This window comes from Uloborus diversus, chromosome 1 (genome assembly GCF_026930045.1).
Source record: "Uloborus diversus isolate 005 chromosome 1, Udiv.v.3.1, whole genome shotgun sequence".
NCBI lineage: Eukaryota > Metazoa > Arthropoda > Arachnida > Araneae > Uloboridae > Uloborus > Uloborus diversus.
In genome coordinates this window covers 52,290,361-52,311,126 of record NC_072731.1, presented here as the reverse complement: position 1 = coordinate 52,311,126, position 20,766 = coordinate 52,290,361, and the positions used below count along the sequence as shown (strand labels likewise).

Below are 20,766 nucleotides of genomic sequence, written 5' to 3'. Positions count from 1 at the left end.
GAGTGAAGAAACTACTGTAAAGCTGGTGTCTACTGAGCTACAATTAGCTGACCTTTTCACTAAGTCACTTTATGACTCTAGGATTCTAAATCTGAGCAACAAAATAGGACTGGTTTAGAATTAAGAACTGCTAAATTAAAGTCAGGAACACTAAACAATAATAAGGGAAAGTGTTAAAGCTGTATTACTGTTTACATACAGTCGACTCACACTACAACGCAATTCGACTTACGCGAAATGGCAATAACGCAAGTTTTTCACGTATAGCGAATTTTAGAGCTAATGCGAATTCCTCGCCCGCAACACGAAAATTTTCGTTAAGGAATAGCTCGGCTAAGTATCGTCTTCAGTACTTGCTAACTATTGGTACCGTGAATGGACTTTATTCCTTTGGCATAACTGAAGTGCGGAAGTTGAAACAACGTACTAGTCGATTCATGGACATCGCTTTGCTAGTGGAAACAAATAATTACTCGGTATTTTCCACTCAAAATGTGGAAGTTAATTTAACATAGTTGTATCTAAGCGTGCTGTTTCAGATTAAGATAGTTACGAGAAAGTTTGTAAAAATTTAAGCAAAAGGGAAAATCCTACATATGCAAAAGAACATTGATATTAACGGAGAAGCTTCAAAGCACCAACCATCATCATCTTCAGTTTTTTAGCTACAATAATTATTATTTTATCTACTGTAGAATAGTGTAATAGTTATGCATTTCGTTTTTATTATTTTTTCATACTGTAAATACAGTATTGCACTTTGTCTCACTCTCCCATTGCTCATTGATTTTGTGCATCATAACAGTAGATATAAGTATTTTATATTAGTTTTTTTGTATATATATTTTTTTTAATGCAGTATAAATTCAGTCTCTTACGTGAAAAACATTGTCATATACTTAAGGAATGGCTTGCAGCCGTCCGAAGGGTGTTAAAATATTTGTTTATTTTTATCAAAAAGTCGTATACATACCCTTTTTCACAACGCGAAATTTTGACTTACGCGAGGGATCTGGGAACGCATCCCTCGCATAAGTCCGGACTTGACTGTATATTTACATATTATTGTTTGGCAACACTAAGTACTGTTTGAAGTTTTACAATGGCCATCATTTAGTAAGTTGGAATAAAGTTTCGCTAATAATATCTTCGTCTCTTCATATTTATAGTTCATTATTGACTCTGCTAAGTAGATTTGTAACCTTAACATGTTGTTTTAAATCATTAGGTTATGTAAAATTTATCATCTGCGACACAATCAGCATTCACCCCCTGCTGTAACGAATCAAATAATGCACTGAAAACAATTACCAACAATTATGAAACCATAAGGCAAGTTGAATTGGATATAAAAATGCACAAATAAGACATCATTCTTGTCGAAATTTGAAGTCCATGAGCATGACCCCTATACTGCTGTGCTAAGCACAGATGTGGTATCTGCACATTTTATCAAAATTGAGTTATTGTCACCAGGTGATAGTTAGTAATTTAATTTACCTAAATCTCAAGTTTTTTTAGCGATTTGTGAATGTGGAATATTAAAAAAAGTTTTAAGAAAAAAGTCGTAACTGCATATTTTGCGTACTTTGCTAAGGCAATAATTGTACGTGACAAATACTGTGCCTTTCAAGTGGTATCTGCACAGTTACCACTTTTTTCCTTAGTAATTTGTAGATATGACTTCTATACCTTCGTAAAGCAGCATATTTAATAATGTAGCAGTTTATTGTAACAAATTATTAAAATTAGCTTACCGTTGAATAGTTGATATAGGTCGATAATAAAAACTAATACAACTTTGCATAAATGTTCAAGTAAATATTCAGTTTTCTCTATTTAAATTTTTATTTAAAATGCTGAATCTCAAAAACGAAATGCATGTAAAATATTCATATTTAATTCTTTCATGCAAAAAAAAAAAGCATTTCATTCTACAGCCAATTATATTTTTATTTAAGTATAGTCTGCAGTCAAAATTATCTTCATGCTGGGTAAAAATGAATCTAGAAAATAAGACATTATAAATGGTAGCATCAACACATTCTTTGAATATAAAGAACAGAAAATTATAGTTTAGTTTTAAATGACTAAAATTTAGAAAATGGTATTTTTCTGAAGGTTGATTCTGTTAAATTTGTATTAACAAAATAAAGCAGCAGCTAAGCCCAAATAAAGCAGAGGATTATTCAAAGATACATTAAGTGCGTTTTAGTAAGCTATTTTTGTCGTATCTGTTCAGTTACCCTTAAAACTGCCTAGTAATAGTCACTTACAGTAAAATTAACCTAGTATATGAAAAGGTTTTGAAGAGAAAATTTATCGTAGCTGCATTCATTAATTTTAAATTAAGATTTTTACAAAAATACGCTCTTAGGTAGGAAAGATAAGTTATTTACGAAACAACTACCGGGAGTTGAACATTTAATTAAGTCACAAAACAAAAAGAAACAAATTGTAAAACTTTAACCATGAATTTCTCATTTTGAGTTCACTGCAGATACCACATTTGCCCTTAGCACGGCAGTATAAGAAAAGAAAGAAGTTAAGTTTTTGGGGATCATTTGCTAAATGTCCAAAATTATTTAATCTCAGTAAAACCAACTGTAGTGGAGTCACATCATCTGTTCTCATCAAGCCATTTTTAGCTCAAAAATCTTTTCCCATTCTATACAAGCGATGCTTTGTTGAAATGCATTGGACTCTTTTAGAGTACATTTTTGAGTACCAACAACCAAACGATAGTTGCTAATTGAGATATGACCTTGTAGTACACTACAATTGGTGTATGGAATTCAAGATAACCACTAATTCATGTGGCAAAAGCAATAGAAAAAGCAGAACTTTTTCTATTTGACAGTAAAATTCAACTTTTAGAAGGATGAAGTCAATCCCACGAAATTGGCTCCCAACAATCTCGAAATCCTGCATGATTGAAATTAGGGTGAAATTGGGAACCCTAATCAACACCATACTAGGAGCCCAAATCTACCGTCTCTCGAACTCGGAACCAGTTCATGCTGACGTCATGATTTGACAGAAACTTGATAACCTGCAATCTCCCTTCACTTCTGTAGAACTAGTTCAACGACGTTTTCTCACCTCTGTCAGACAACAGCTCACGCTGTTTTGCGTGGCGTATCTAATTCCATACCCAACGGTTGGAGCATAGCTTTGTTTTTTCTTCATTAAATTGAAAGATATGAATGTTTTGAAAACATTCCGAACCAATTCCTTTGAGATTGACAAAATGCCTTTCAGTTGCTGTGAGAAACTTTTAATAAAATTTTATTGTGCAACAAAAAAATAGTGATAAAGTTCAAGAAAGAAATGAATCAATGGTCTGTTATCACAGTGCTTCGCTCAATACAAATTTTAATTACTCAAAAACTATGTGATTGGAACTTTTATTATGCAGTATGCGATCTATTTAGACTACTTATTTCTTAGCATTAATCACATATTAATTGTGGTATTAATAACTTTCACTAATGAGTGATTTATTGCTTTCAAGTTCTTGCTGTTTTTGGGTGATCATTGAAAAGTAAAATGAGTAAATAAAAATTTCAATCTAACAGTTTGCTTTATTTTAACTATTTTCTCTTTCTAACTTTCTTTTTCTGAAACATAATTTTTAGGATCAATAAATCCTGTTAAATTCAATTACTGTATTCGAAAAATATCTTTGATTTCAAAAAGAAACAAAGTCACAACTCGTTTTAAAAATGAGAAATATGTTGAAGGTTTTTAAAAAAATAATTAGTCCGGATTTTTACTATTTATTAAATGTGAACTTTTAATGCCTAATTTAAAATAGTGAATAATATTTAAATGAATATTTGTGAGGGATAGCCTGCCGATTCTTTTACAGAAATGTTCTGGCAGAAAAAATATGCTATTTTCATGAACACCTGTTATAAAGGGGAAAAAAAATTCTCCATTTCGTAAAATAAGACTCGAAATTTGATTTATTACTAAATACTTCAAAAAAGAATATAGTGCTTGATCTAGAATAAGAGTTTTTACCTTGCTTTCTTAAAATCAAAATGTAGTAATATATTTTCAGACATAATAAATTTTACATTTGAATTGGCTCTTACCCAATGTGCTATCCTCTACTAGTTTGCGTTTTGTCCCGGTTTTCCGAAAGAAAATACTGTGGTACAAGTAACTGTGGAAGCACAAACAAGTATAAAAGTAATTAAAAGTAATGACAAAATTATTGAGACAACACAGGAAAAGGTTACACATTATGTTTTTGAATAGTCCCAACCTGCACTGTCTCCTTACGTGTAAGAAAAATCATATTTTTTTATCAGAAAAACTAAACAAGCTGCAAATAATTGGGGAATAAAAAAACTCACTTTATGACAGGCATTTAATTTCAGGCCCCAATCTTAAGGAAACCAGTAAAAAATATGTAAAAATGCATGTTCTAAAAACTACACTGAAATTTAACTTGCTGGAATAAAAACCATTCAATATTACTGTAAGATGTAAATTTATTATATGATTTTAAAAACTACTAGATTTATTAAAATAATAGAATTTGAATGAAAATAAGTTATTAAAACATTAAAAACTGCATGAGAAAATATAACAATGTTAAATCGCACAACTTTGAAGAGAACTGCGGACACGTGTTTTGGGGTTTCAAGGAACCAATTTTTTAATGCAGAAATGTGAGTAATTACGTGTAAAACCATCTGCATGTAAATCACAAAACAAAGAGTTTTGTTCAAGTTTATTTACTCTTTTTTTCCTTATTATTATTTCTTTATTTTTCTTTTGTTTTTTATTGTTATTTTTTAACTAATTTTATTTGTTTACTTCAAAGCAAATTTGGAATGTATTTTCAATTTTGTTAAAATTATTCAATTAATAAGTTTTTCTTTTCTTTTTCTCAAAAAATTTTTAAAATTTGACCTATGCTTCAACCGAATTTAACTTCAATTATTCAAAATTAATAATTATTTTTAAAAATACATCATTAAAGCATGTTAATTTAATATTACTGCTTAAGATTAATTTTATTTTTAAAAGCCAAGCGATGCATCCCCATGCATCACCCAGCAGGTGTATTAACTTGAGATTAATATCCGTAATGGTTTATTTTGTGGACTTAAAACTTTTGTAGTTTCTCCTGGTTTAATTAATTAAATTTTATTTTTAAAAGCCAAAAAATGCGAGAATGCTCCTTCCTAACATTGCTTGTAAGCATAACCTTGAGAATAATAATTTTCGTGTTGTATTTTGTTGTTTTGAAACTATTTCGTAGTTTGTCCTTATTTAATTCATTATGTATAATTTTTGGAGGCTAGGGTGTGAAAGAGCATTCCTTGCAGCCCCTTATCAACTTATAGACTTGGCAAAATATTCCTTGTGGTGTATTTATTGTTGAGGTATTTTAAAGTTTGTTCTTTGTTCAAAAAATTAATTTTTTTTAAACTAAAAATATCAAATTTATATTTATTTTAATGAAAAGCTTTTTTAAAGCCAGGGAGAGCAAGCCTTTGCCTGTGCCCAAGATTCTTTCAATCCCTTAAAGCAAAACGGACATTAAAAGGGAAAAAAATTGGCGCAATTAGTAAAGTCGCGAAAAAACACGCATTCCCACTGGTTCCCAGTTTCATTGATGTATGAAAATGATGTCATTTTAAGGACAAAGTTACACAGCAATTCGAGACTGAAAATGCGCAAAATCTCTTTTCGACTTCCCTTAAGTGGAGCTAAGATTAGACTTTTTGTTCCCTCTCGAAGTGAATTGAAGAAATCCGCGAGGGGAGTCAGACCACTTCGATACCTCGGTGATTGGGGCTCTAGAGACAGTGTCTCTAGTGTGGTGTTGGTTGGATCGATCTTGAGAAGAAATTAATAATGGCAAAAGAGCAATTAGCAGTCATAATTTCTAAATAAAGAGACAAGAGACATGTCTATTTTGAAACCATTTAATCCATCAAACTGTACATAACAGAGATTAACTTTAGACAATATATGTACTAAAATTACAGATTTAATAAAAGTTTTGCTATGGTTACAGTACTTTTATTTATTTTCCCCTTCAACGAATCGTATAAATATTAGCACTAACAGAAATAAGGCTAATATGTTTATTCAAAAAATGTAAATCCTAAAATTAGTTAAATCATTATATATTTTTATTACTATTAATACAAGAGCAGAAAAACCCTCTTCACTTAAAACATATTTAAATTTGTGAGGTATGAAAAAAGTACTTATAAAAAGTAAACAATGCCAGCATTATAAGAGAAAGTCTTATAGAAATTCAATAATGCACATGTTACAAATGATAATTACACACTTATTAGCATCATCTGAGTCACTTCTTGATGCAGAATAAATATCACTTTAAGGTGCAGGAATTCTCTGATACAGGTACAGATATGCGAGGTCCTTGGGAGGGTGTTCAGATAAGGCAACTTTGTTATCGTTGAAAATGACCCAACGGCCCTCCTTCAAGATATGACAAACATAATGACCTGCGACAGTTGATGTTCCCATGTGACTTATGAAGGCCACAAGCTTGTATTCTGTAAAAGAACACTTTTGGGGTTAAAACTGAATATTACAATACAACAAAAATTACGCACACAAAACCGAATTTAACAAAGAATGAATTCCAAAATGATTAGAAGCTATTATCAAGTTAAGATAAAAACATATTTTCATCTAACATTGCATAAAAACTTATTTTTACTTCTTTTAATTGTGACCAACGGAAAGAAAAACAGCAAATATTCACATTGAAGGTTTTCTTCATAATTCTACAGTTGTTTTAATTTATTCTGGTTATTTTTTCAGAGAACTATTTTTGATTTATAACTCAACTGTTTATTTCTTGTAAATACCAACTTATGTCTACAGATTTTTTTTTTTTTTTTGTAACTATCATTAAAATTAACATGCAATTGAATTAGATTTTACTTTCAAGCATCATAGGTTTTGGTGATGTTGCTATTTTCTTACTTCTGTCACCCATTTCCCCTCCACACACTCATATACCAGTGATAAGTTGCATCCTAATTTGAATAGATTGGTTGGTTCTATTAGGTTTAGAGCCTTTATAGGTTATACAGTGCCATCGAATAATAGAAGCTTGGTACAGTATATTTCTTGTAATAAAAAGAAATTATTTTCACTTATCAATCCTCCATTTCATACATTTTCACATCTTCATTTTAGAAATGAATGGGTGAGATTTTAGTGTTAGGGCAGTAAGCAGCTCTGTAACTAACAGCTTTTATTATATTGCCTATATTTCTTCTCTCAAACTTTTAATTTTAATTCTATTGGCTGCTTTATAATTAACATAAACATACAGATATTAAGATCAACTTCAAGTTTTTGATGTTGCAACCAAGAAATCGTACATTTAGTTTATTTCATACTTTTTAGTGCGATCCAAGCTTACAGAAATAGTCTTTAGAATTAAAAAACATTTTTTACATTTTATTTTAAAGTTTTTTTGTTTTAAAGTTTATTTGAGGTGAAAGTTTTTGAAAGTTAAAATATATTTTCTTGTTACCAATCCTTAAAAGAAGAAAAACGGTATGGACTTTCATTTTAATATAAATATATTGCGTTTTTTAAAAATTATTATTAATCTTTTTTCAGTATTGCTGGTGTGAATGCTCGAATTTAAAAGCAACTTTGCTCAAGTACAGTGAAAAAAAGAAAGCTTATAAATCGCCCATATATTCGTACATAATTGCTTAGGTTCAGCTTTGAAACTGATTTGTTAAATTTACTGACAATTCATTTGTTGATTTTTCATTGTTTATGGCAACAAAAAACAGAAATATTTTAAATTTATAATTACTATTATTTTTCATTGTTTAAGGCAACAATCCAAAACCAGAAGCAAAACACAGGATTATGACAAACAATGTAAGTTAAGAAATAATCTGCATTAGGGTCAGAATGACGTTCTGCTACTGCTTTTCTGTGAAAATATTCTTTTCAAAAAATATATTTTACATTGATTTTTGCTTAGTTTCCATTTTTAGGTCAAGCTTTCATTAAAATAAATATATTAATTACCTGCAGTCCTTGGATGGAATAACTGAGCTGGCAGTGTATTTTATGCAATATTAATTACACTTTTCATTAGAAGAACCCAGCATGCTGAGTTGCAATCTGCTTTAACATATTAAACATTCCAGGACTGAAATGTCTATGAGTGCACCCAGATACAAAAGTGTTAAATAAAAAATAAAAAAAAAAAAGCTAATACACTTTTTTCTACTAAAAAAAAAACCTATTTATTTTTTTTAGTTGTCAGAACTCAAGGCTTCAATCAATTACAAAAAAGTTACATGTTTCGAAGAATGTAACAGTACTTCTGCACTTTTTTTGTTAGAAATTAAGACCTGCTCTGAAATGAAGGATGCAATGGCTGTATCACATTTGATTTCACAAGTGTGAAATTGACACTAGAACTTACTTTCTGACCCGTCCCTAAACTGAGGTTGAAGAGAGTCATTTCCTTCAGAAGTGTCCATTTCCTGTGAATGGCTGAAAATCCAATCGATTGCCCGCTCCAAGTCATTATTCTGAAAAAATATTCAACTCATTGGTCTAAAGAGTTTAGATAAAAGTAACATACAATGCATACACACAAAAAAAAAATTTACAGATAAATTAAAGGTAAATGCTTTTAACATACTGTTGCTTCCAAGGCTTTTGCAGCTTGAAGAGGAGTAAATCCCATAGAAACTATCGTAGCAGTTGCTTCTGGATTAGCTGTGAAATTAGTGTTGCATTTCTTTACTCCAGGAGGGTCAAATGGGTCATTGAAGTCTGCAAAATCAAAATTTAGTACTTTTTTTTTTTTTTTTGGAAATAGTTGGTTCTTTCCTTCAGAAAAAAATATTGAATTTTTGCAGCACATAAATAAAAATGAGGAAAATGGAGTACTTAGCAGCTATGGTATGACATTTTTTGGCGTATCTACATTTTATGCTTAGGAGAAAAATGGCACAGAATTATCCATGAATGTAGTTTTGTCGCATCCTATAGCTCTTCATAATTAGCATTGAAAAAATTTGAACTAACAAGAATAAAACATTTGATATTTCTTATCTTCTTTAACTACTTGAAAATATACTTAGAAAAAGAAAGGGGTTCAAAGTTCATTCCAGCTTTAAGTAGACATCTAAAAATATTTAATTTTGTTTACCCTTCCAGAACTTGTATCAAAACGAGCGATTTGAGAAGTTTTAGACAAATATGAGTTTTTGGTTTAATATTTATTCATGTCTTAATACAAGTTATGTTGCAATATTGAACAATAATGAGATGAATAAAAAAATGAAAACTTTTCACAGGATCTTGAAACCGGAGTTTGATTTAACCACTGCACCATGTTGTAAATAAATAAAATGTCATTTTGAGATTCTAAAAGCAAAAAATGTTGTTCCTCATTTATCTACAGTATAACTTTTATTTAGTGATACCTGATTTAGAGATTTCCTCAATTTAATGATACATTCCATTGGCCCGGATTTAAATGCTCCTCGATTTAACAATAACTTTTTCGAGTCCCTAGACAATCGGTAAATTGGGGTCAAACTGTACTATAATACAATTGCAGTTCCTGCAAGCCACAACAAAATCCATTGCAAAAGGAGGCAAAACTAAACAACTAAACATCCATTTTAAAAAGGATGAAAAGTCTCAACAGGATGTAAAGGCAGCTTTTGAAAATAAAAACTACAGTCCTCGGCTGGAATTGACTGAGCTGGCGGTGTATTTCATGTATTTCTGCCTTAGCTCTGGCTATAGGACGGTAACTTACTGAATGTAAAGTGTTTTTTTTTTCAATAAAAAGTATTTAATGCATTCAAAACCCCTTTAGCATACATTTCAGTGGAATTATATTAGTCAAGGTAGATTTATGCCACTCCATAATAACATAACACCTATGACAATATAATTACCAAAACATAATACACAAACATTACTTAGAATACATTGCTAATATAGTAAATTTTGCAGAAAAAGAAGATAGGTTAAAAGTGCAGTAAGTGAATTATTTTAATGCCATACTTAACAGAATGAAAAGGTTAAGCCTGTTTTTACCTGCATCATTCATATGTTCCATAACCCAATTCATAGCAGCTTCAATATTCTCATTTTGTGTATAGTATAAAGCTTTTTTACAACCATCAACAGGAAAGCCCATGTCACACAACTGGTATAAGAGTGCTTCATCGTACACAAATTCAGCATCAGTTTTACCTAAAAGAAAAAAGGGAAGGGGGGTAACATTAAATTTAACGACGAGTGATGCTTATACTTCAAATAACATTTATTGGTGCTAAAACTACATAAACATTAAAATGAGCAAAAGTTATTAAAAGATTAAAGACTTAAAAGGTTAAAAAGTAACATTTAGAAAAGTTCGCTGTCAAGCGAATACACACTGCACACGCTCCAAGAGAACTCCGCTTCCGACTCAGTGTACGTGTGTTATCTTTGCTCGCGTCTCAGCAGAGCCGAGTTGAGTAGCACGCGCGCGTGTTCTCTGCTGTTTATCGCTGGTTATCAGGAGTTGCAAAGAGGAGTCTTGGATTCTCACTCACGTGGCTCCCCACAAATTTAAAAAATGCCTCTCTTTCGCTAAACAGAAAAAAAAACTAACCAATATTTTGAAGCATTTTCTGGAAAAATAAAGAAAGAAAAAGATTTACTATGTTCAATGAGTTAATGAATTTGGAAAAGAGTAAAATTCCACAACATCAGAAGATCACGATTATGCACCAATGGGTCATTCCATGTCAAGTGATCCAAAGTTTTTTCCGTCACCTTTTTGTATTTGAAATTTGGCTCATCAATTGTACGCTTTGAGGTAATCAAAAGTCCAAATTTTTAGATTTTTATCTCTATTATTTTTTTATTTTTGACACTTTGATTTTTCGAAAAACCCTCTTTTTTTCATGGATGTTTGAACATAAAATGGACGATAACTCAGCACCAAATATAGATAGAAAGATTTGGTAAAAAGCATTTTAAAGTACATTAGTTGCTGCTTAATTGGATATGCAACATGACTACTTTCAGAAAATTTTTAATTTTTAAAAAATGAAATTTAAATTTTAAATTTAAATTTCTCAGAAAAGGTATAATGAATTTTTTTTAAAAAATTCTCAAAAATTTCTGTGTATTTTATTTTCATTTGTGCAAAGTTTCAAGTTGGGATCTCAATGGGATCATATTTTTATGAATTTTTAAATAAAATTTGACTTATGAAATAATCACATTTTTCAGATTCTAACTAGTTAAATATGGGGTTCTCTTGCTGGGGATGGTCTAGTAAGTAGTAATTGATCATAACTATGCTTGAAATGAGCTGACATGAATTTGTAGATTGGTAACCCCACCCCCTGCCACACAACCCTTTACTTATTTTTTTTTTTTTTCAAAACTGTATTTAAAAAAAAAAAAGAAAAAAGAGCTGGCACGTAAGAGTTATAATCATAATAAAGTGGGATGCACGCTGCTAAACATCAGCAGTGAGTAAAGCTTATAAATGGAGGGGGGGGGGGGGTCATAAAAAATAAAAATCAGAAAAACTTTAACAGACAAATAGAACCACTCATTTGCAGCTTTTTTTTTTTTTTTTTCCGAAAAGTGGGACGATGGGGGAGGGGGAAAGGGAGGGGGAAGAGCAATCTGGAATGAAGCTTAACAACATGGAAGGTTATGCTCAAACTAGCAAAATTTGTTTGATCTATAACTGCTTTTAATTATATACATAAATAGATCTCGCTGCATTGCTCTCCTTTACAACTGAAACTAAAAAGAAAACTAGCATTAAAGATAAGAAGACCGCCGCACTCCAAATGTTGTAGAAAGACAGTTTTATGCGGAGATACCTATGATCTGATACTGAGATTGATTTTTAGTTTAGTGTGAAAAGAATGAAACAAAATGGGGGGAGACACTCCTATTTTGCTATGATCTTGGGGCAAACTATTTCTTTCCTCCCTCCAAAATTGAAAGTTGGCGCAGGGGTAGGGGATGAAATGAATCATAACTTTCCTTATCAGATAGTGAATTAATCAAGTACACTTTGTGAAGTTCGGACTGAAAAAGAAACACTTGGTCCGAAAAAAAAAAAGCATCAGGTGAGGCGTGATACTATTATAGTGTTAATCGTATGTGTGGGTGGGGGGGGGGAATGTACTTCGTCTTGCTTTAAAGAAGAACATTTACCAGCTTTTTATATGCTTTCTATTCATTTTGTTTTATTTTATTAATTTATTTATTTTTTGCGTTTTGAAAAAAAAGTGGTGGTGCTGGGGGGGGGCTTTTTCTTGCTTTAAAGAAGATTATTTACTAACTTTTAATAAGTTTACTATTTATTTTGTTTTATTTATTTATTTAATTTTAATTTTCGAAATGTTTTGAAAAAAAAAATTAACAGTGGGGGGGGGGGGGCTTACCAATCTACAAATTTATGTCAGCTCATTTCAAGCATAATCATGATCAATTACTACTTACTAGACCATCCCCAGCAAGAGAACCCCATACTTAACTAGTTAGAATCTGAAAAATGTCATTATTTCATAAGTCAAATTTTATTTAAAAATTAATAAAAATATGATCCCATTGAGATCCCAACTTGAAACTTTGCACAAATAAAGATAAAATATGCACAAATTTGAGATTTTTTTTTAAAAAAATTCATTATACCTTTTCTAAAAAATTTAAATTTAAAAATTTAAATTTCATTTTTTAAAAATTAAAATTTTTCTGAAAGTAGTCATGTTGCATATCTAATTAAACAGCAACTAATGTACTTTAAAATGCTTTTTACCAAATCTTTCTATCTATATTTGGTGCTGAGTTATCGTCCATTTTATGTTCAAACATCCATGAAAAAAAAGAGGGTTTTTCGAAAAATCAAAGTGTCATAAATAAAAAAATATAGCGATAAAAATCTAAAAATTTGGACTTTTGATTACCTCGAAGGGTACAATCAAAGAGCCAAATTTCAAAGAAATACAAAAGGGTGAGGGAAAAAATTTCCCAAATTTTGGATCACTTGACATGGAATGACCCCAATTTAAATCTTTAATAGAGTCAGGTAAAAATATATTTTACATTTCAGATTCTGTAGATTTAGATAGTAATTTTGATGGGTTCTTTCAAAAAGAAATTATGTTCATATATATATATATATATATATATATATATATATATATATATATATATATATATATATATATATATGTGCAAAGCAACCAAACAAATAAGTCAGGTAAATATAAACATCAATAGAACAATAAACAGACAAGGTTACAACACAGATAAATGACAGAGATGAAGCCAGTAAGTACCCTTCAGCAGCGGAAACTTCATCCTATGGTTGAAATACCAAAAAATTTAATACTAAAACTAAGAATACGATGTCCAATTCCGAAAAAGTCAACATTCATGAATACATTGGGCAAAATTGGGCCCAATGTATTCATGAATGTTGCCTTTTTTGGAATTGGACATCCTATTCTTAGTTATATTTTAAATTTTTTGGTCTTTCAACCATAGGATGAAGTTCCCACTGCTGAAGAATACTGGCTTCATCTCAGTCATTTATCTGTGTTGTAACCTTGTCTGTTTATTGTTCTATTAATGTTTATATATATATATTTATTGTTATTTGCATGATACTAGTGAAACTCCTCTAAAGCAACCACCCTCTGTTCCGCGAAAAAGTGGTCGTTAAGAGATGTGATTGTTAAAAGAAGTGTCAACTTAAAATTGCCAAAAGAATTTCCCCAAAGATAGTAGTGTAAATTTCCAAATTTTATAAAATAAAGAAACATGAAAATTAATTGCCTTTGCTTATTATCGAATACTGCATCATATAAGCATTACTACATACGTATTTTTAAAATTTTCAAATATCAATAAATTTCAGATTGTTTCATATTTTTTGCTTTTTGTGACAATACTTCTCTCTAGAAAATTTTTCTGTTCAACTTCTCTTTACACCTCCATGCTTGAAAGTTTCGCATTCTTTAGAAATTTTAATTTAATTCTTCAAAATTTTAGTAATTTGAGTTTTCCGACAACCAAAAACATCTGCCAACTTCTCTTTTGAATTTCCTAATTTGTAATAATCAAAGCTTTCTATCCCCTGCCCCAATGTTAAAGTAACTCATTAATTAGACACGTTTTAAGCACTAGCTTAGACAAGAAGTTTAGCTAAAGTGCACTGTCATTCCTCTTGTACGCCTCATAAATTAACACTATAAGTGCTTACTAGGGATAGAACGACCCTAGGGATTATCAGCAAAGTGACTTTTCACTTGTTGTCCCTTCCTTGCTTTCCTCTTGTACGCCTCATAAATCCACACTGTTAGAAATAGTGAATTTATGGGAATTATTAGAATCACGCCAGTATTTAGAAAATTAAAAATAAATAAATTTTACATATGCTCTGGGCAATAAGATTCATCTTTATAACTATAGGCCTACAGTTTAATTTTTTTTTTTTTTTTGACCTATTGAGTAAATGTACTTTTTGTGTGATTTATGATAACCCTTCACTGCTTTTAGCTATCAAAAATACAGTGACAAAGAGATGATACAAATGAAACTTGGATTTTCCAATGTCAGTAATGTATTTTTTAAAGCAGAAAAAGAATGCAGAAGAAAATTGTAGACAGAAATTATTAAGAACTATTGGAACAATTATTATCATAGCTGACATAGCAAACAAAATTTTGAATGGGCAACTAAAATAAAGAAAAGAATTCCCAGATTCGTGCTACTTACTCACTACATTTTACATTTGCCTAAGTTTACTAGACCTGCTGAATTCCATAATTTCTCGATTCTAACGCTATCACAAACACCCTAATCAACGTTTTAGATCAATTTAATTTTTCAGCATCTTTATGAAACAAAGAATATTGATGACATTAATGATAACATTTAAGAATTCTAATAGTTTGATTCGATTCAAGTGCAACAGAATTGACATTTTTGAACTAACTTAAGAAACTGACGAGTTTACAAGTTCTCTACAGACAAAAGAAAACTAAGCAAGGTTCAGACGAATGGTAAGAATAAAATAATTGATGTTCAAATGTTGAAATTATAAAGTAAATTAAAATAAGCGAGTTTTACAGAAGTACAGGGCTCCCAACACATTTTAGCTTTAGAAAAGGGTAAAAGAGGACCATTTTCAATCAAAAAGAGGACCACTTAGGATTAAAAAGAGGACCTTGGGAGGACCATTCATTTAAATTCAAGGAAGCACCAAAAGGCAAATTAGCTGCCTGCTACTAAATCCATGAAGATAATTTGTTAACTAACAATAATACTGATTTTTAATGATACAATTCCTTTATCACCTTCTGAACAACTGATCTTTTTATCCATTGAATAATAATAATATTTACACAAACATTTGGATGGGAGTGGGGGGGGAGGGGGGAGCGGCACTTAGCTTAGCACTTAAGGCAGCCTCCTTAGAACTAAATAGACGTAATGCAGGGTGGTGACAGGAATTGTGAAAAAAAGTTCCCTGACTTTTCCCTGATTAAGTTCACCAAATTTCCCTGATTTACGTTACCAATAGTAATGGTTTTTTTTTCTTTGCTCTACTTGAAATCCATTGTATATTTGTATAAAATGCAGTATTTTAAATGTTTTAAGTTGTGTAAAGTTGTTGAACTAAAGATATATTTTTAAAAGATGCTACTTTTTTAATAAAATGATTTAAAAAAAACATATCAAGTCAATTTTTTTGGAAAAACCCTACAAAACAGTATATTAAATTTTTCTACATGGAAAGATCAGAGAAAATTAAAAAAAAAAAAAAAAAAAATACTTTACTTCCAGAAACCACTTAGCATAAGAATTTTAAGAAACTATTAAAATTTCCCTCAAAAACATGTGCATTTATGATAGAACTAAAAAGTAATTGAAATTATTTTGAACTAAGTTTCCAAACTGTATAATAATTGTTGCAATAATAACAAGTAATAGTGAAAAAATAGAAGGAATGTAGTTATTCTTATATAACTAATTGACATATTTATGCAAAACAGATGAAACCATTGGACATCCATTCATAGGGAGCTTTTCTCTAATCAAGAATATAGGTTTTAATGAATGAATACAGCATTTTAACAATAAAAAAATAAAGATATTTAAAGTAAGAAAAACAACGTCAAAAAAGCACAAATTGCCGATTACAGCAGACACATGTTTCGGCGTTTCAGGGAACGCCTTTCTCAATGCAAAAAGTAATGAGCTTATGAACGAAAAGACATCAAGACATCCGACAAAAGATATTTACTTAAGCACACAAGTTAACTCTATTTCAAATGATTTTAACAGTATGTAATGAAAAAAAATCTTAGATTGCTTTTGTAACAAACAACTTTGAAATAAAAGAAAAAAAAAGCAATTAGTTAATTTCAAAATATATAAAAGAAGAATATAACTTGGTTATAAAATTAAAGAATCACTTAAGTCTGAAGAAAAGAAAACCTTTATAATCGGCGGTGACAAAAAATAATATAACGGCAAAAAACAAAGTTTAGTTCAATTTTAGCAATTAAATTAAAAACGCGAAGAAGTTATAACTTTTAAGCTTTTATCAGCATTAATTCAAAAACCAAAGATTTCTTCTTGAAATCGTGATTACAGACGCTAATTACTTCGAGACAATGGAATAAAGGCAAAGGAGCTAAGGCATTATAATGAAGGCTTCCTCTTTGCCTGTATGGTTGTTTATTTTACGTAACATTAAAAGCTTAAAAGGAAATTTCAAGCTAGGTAACATAAACAACCTAACAGACACAGAAGCAATCTTAGGAAGTTCATCCTGTGGTTAATAAGTAAGATTCAATACTTTGACGTTGAGGAAAAAAGATGCACAAATATGCGGCAGTGTATAATCGCACCTCATTAATTTTACTTTTTTTTTTTGAACAGATAATTGGCGGAAAGTGAGTAGGGAATTAAAGTACTTAATTTTGTAAAGCAAAAAAAAAATTTTTTTTTCTTCACAAAATCAATTTTCCCTGATTTTTTGTAATTTTTTCAAATTTCCCTGATATTTCCCTGACTTTTCCCTGATTAATAAAGTTCCCTGACTTTTCCCTGATCTCCCTGATTTCCCTGATCTGTCGCCACCCTGTAATGATACATTTTGAATTGAACCAGGGATGCTGGTAGTCTCCCTGAAGGATAGATGAAGCTTAGTTAAAAATTATTTTTGAGTTTTTCTGTCTTGTAATGCTTCTTAATAGCACTATACAGTGAAACCTGTGTAAGTTGACCACTTGCGGTGCACTACTTTAGTGGTCAACTTATAGAGGTTGAATTATATGATAAGATCTAATTCTGTGCCTGAAAATAGTGGTCAACTTAGACAGGTGGTCAACTTACAAGGATGGTCAACTTTAGATGTTTCACTGTATAGCTTCTCAACCAATATGAATCTATCACACACCATACATATCTACTGTATTGAAAGTTTTCCTAAAATGGTCTGAAATGCTCAATCACGAAGAGAAGCAGATCACATGAGACTTAGTTTTGCAATTTTCGTATTCAAAGTATATTTTCAAGAATCATAAAGCTTACATTAAAAAAAATACTCCATAATTGCAGGGCCATGAGTACTTTGAACTTTTATGGGGGAGAAAACAAAATTCCCCCCTTTGGCAGGCATCATGACAGTGAAATGATGTACACAAATTCAACTTCATAAAATCACGCTATTTTAAAATGTTATGAGCTCAAATGTTTAAATTTAATATCCTCTTCCAATTGTCAAAAACATCAAAATGTTTACAAGATGCAAAAGGATTGAAATTTCAAACTCGAGATGCAATTTTCCGCGGAGTCCGAATAAGCTCAATGTTCTTATGGTTTCTATAATATTTCCTTCGTTAATTATTGAAATTAAACGAAAAATAAGCTAAACTAAGGTAGCATATGTCAAAATAACTTCCAATTGTCAAAAACATAAAAATGTTTACAAGATGCAAAAGGATTGAAATTTCAAACGCGAGAAGCATTTCTACGTGAAGTAAGTTCAATGTAGACATGGTTTAAAAAACAATTTTTTCGTTAATTATTGAAATTAAACGAAAAATAAGCTAAGCGAAGGTAAGCACATGTCAAAATCACTCTGGATTGTAAAAAGCATCAAAATATTAACAAGATGCAAAAGGTTTGAAACCTCAAACACGAAAGCAATTTTTCGCAATAAATCATATTGAATATATATGTCCAGAAAATTGCACTAATGAAATATTTTAAAAGAATTACAAGCACAATCCAATGATTTTTGAAAGAATTCAAGTAATAAAGAAACTTTTCATACTTTTTCAAGGTTTTCAAGCACCTGAAAATGCGTGACTTTTTTTTTTCTCCCAAGAACGTTTCAAGGTTTTTTATGGGCGTACGAACCTTGTTTAACACACGCTGCAGTGGCGTGTTTGGGTGTACTGTAACTTTTAACGAAATGAAAAACTTTTAAAATCTGATATTTAAGTAAAAACAATAAAAAGGGGCCGTGGTAGCCCGCTCGGTACAATGTCGGATTCGGGGCTGGAGGGTCCCGAGTTCGAACCTCGATGGTCGAAGACACACCGTCGTCATTAAAGGGGACTGGGCGACGTTAAATATGCTTGTGGTCTCAATGTCCTCCAAGTGAAACGATACCTCTGGGGGTGCTAACACCGGGTAGCTATTAGCTCCTGGACTAGTTCTAAATTCTGATTAACTGTTCGATCCAGTGATGGTGCTGCCATCTATCGGTATATAAAATAATGGAGGCAAGGCACTTTGTATGCAGTCCTCGACATAAATACAGTTGTAGTCAGTTGTGACTCTGAATAGGAATAGGAAAACAATATAAAAGCGGACTAATCGGACCAAAATGTTAAAAAGTGGTCTAAAGCGGACTTTACCATAAAAAAGACTTTGGCGGCAAAAGCGGACCATTTGGGAGCCCTGAGAAGAGAATGCAAAAATCACTTCTGAAGTTCATAAATGATCGGGATAGGCGTGTAAGAAAGTTAAAATGCTAAAATTTTCAGGTCTTGTATGTTTCATTCAGTTAGAGTTGTAAAACATCTGTTTTAAATATCAAATGGTTTGCTTTTTTCAGTGGAAGAATTTTGTGAACTGTCTGTTATGAAAGGTAAAATATTGTGAAGGGTATGATTTTCAACGAAATATTTCGTTAACTGTCTATTCATTAGATTTAAATATCTAGAGAAAAGTTTGTAAAGTTTGTTTTGGGATAAAATATTTTGTGAAGGGTCTCCTCCTCCTAAAAGACCACTTAAATTCTCCTAAAGAGACTACTATGAATTTTTTTTTTAGGAACACCAACAAAATTTTACTACAATTTTAGGAATTGTAGAAGCTGAAATTTTTTAAAGGAAATTTAGGAATTTTAGGGGGACTGAGAGCCCTGTAAGAAATTTAGCTAAAGTGCACTGTCATTCCTCTTGTACGTCTCATAAATTCACACTATAAGTGCTTACCTAGGAATAGAACGACTCTAGAGATTATCAGCAAAGCGATTTTTCACTAGTTGTCCCTTCCTTGCATCTGTTGCCCATCAGTTAACAATGGGTCGAGGTCGACTGATCAGTTTGAAGTGTGGATTTTTTTTTTTTTTCGGTGGGAAAAGTATGCAAGAGAGTTTTCGAATGAAGAACCAGCCAGTGGTTCTTCATAGAGGGTTCACTATGGTTGGTTGGCTGGCCGCTTCTAGAAGACTTTTAACATTGAGTAGATAGAAGGGAAAATTGGTGCTTTGGAAAATTGGTCGCTTATAGAAGTTTCTTTGTAAATATTATTCAAGGAAGAACCTACACAAATTGCCACTGACAAAATAGAATATGTTATGAACAAGAGATAGAACAGTTAGCAACAAACAAAAAAGAAGTGTTTACCACATTTATGTCACTAAGCTAATATTTCTATAAAATGAATATTCTTATTAATTAACAGAGAAAACTCGGATTGACAACAGTCAAATTTTTCAAAAACATTTCACTTTAACAGTTTAATATAAAACTAAAAGATATTTCAAGAATATATCTACAGTAATATCTACTAATTATAATGAAGTATTAACTACATATTGAATAAAATAACTAAAGATACCTATTTGGCACTACCTGATTCAGCAGTTTCTGGGAGCTCTTCTTCACCTGGCTGAATTCCTTTGCCACGAATCACAGATAAATCTAATTCTTCTGGGACATCAAGAGACACATCTAAAATTAATAAAAAATAGAAATGTTGAAAAAATCAGAGCTTCTTTAATAATATTTTTGCTATTTTCTACTTTGAAAGACTAGATTAGTAGAATGGGAGTGAATGTATATTATCATAATAATTAACTTTTAAGAACTAATCTCCCTCATAATGTTAACAAGCTAACAAGCAGTTTGTGCTCATTTTTATTACTAAGTCCCAAATTTTCGATTCAATGTTTTGATAATAGTGCCCAACAGAAAATTGGTTATTAATAGATAAATCCTTAGATGTAACATACCAAGCTTCTTTGGAACCCAGTCTTCACCAATGGTAAATTTTTTTAAATGCAGCATAAGATAATCAGGAAATGTACGTAAACGAATGGCTCTGAAAAATAAGGATTAGCATCAAAAGTATTAAAAAAGAAGTCATAAGTATATATTTAAAATAAACAGAAAAAATTATAAAATAGTTACAATCAAGCTTAAAATTTTA

The 20,766-nt window shown here is 30.9% G+C and overlaps 1 protein-coding gene across 1 annotated transcript in view; it reads right to left on the bottom strand.

Moving 5' to 3' along the window:
• Positions 1 to 5,943: 5,943 nt before the first annotated feature.
• Positions 5,944 to 20,766, bottom strand: part of LOC129234571 (ubiquitin carboxyl-terminal hydrolase 5-like) — a 53,639-nt gene continuing 38,816 nt past the window's right edge. The window contains exons 15-20 of the mRNA XM_054868593.1: positions 20,570 to 20,658; positions 20,190 to 20,288; positions 10,102 to 10,260; positions 8,687 to 8,820; positions 8,465 to 8,573; positions 5,944 to 6,551 (exon numbers count right to left, since the gene is read on the bottom strand). Coding sequence (XP_054724568.1) covers positions 6,370 to 6,551; positions 8,465 to 8,573; positions 8,687 to 8,820; positions 10,102 to 10,260; positions 20,190 to 20,288; positions 20,570 to 20,658 — 772 coding nt within the window. The 3' untranslated portion in view covers positions 5,944 to 6,369. The remainder of the gene's footprint in view (positions 6,552 to 8,464; positions 8,574 to 8,686; positions 8,821 to 10,101; positions 10,261 to 20,189; positions 20,289 to 20,569; positions 20,659 to 20,766) is intronic.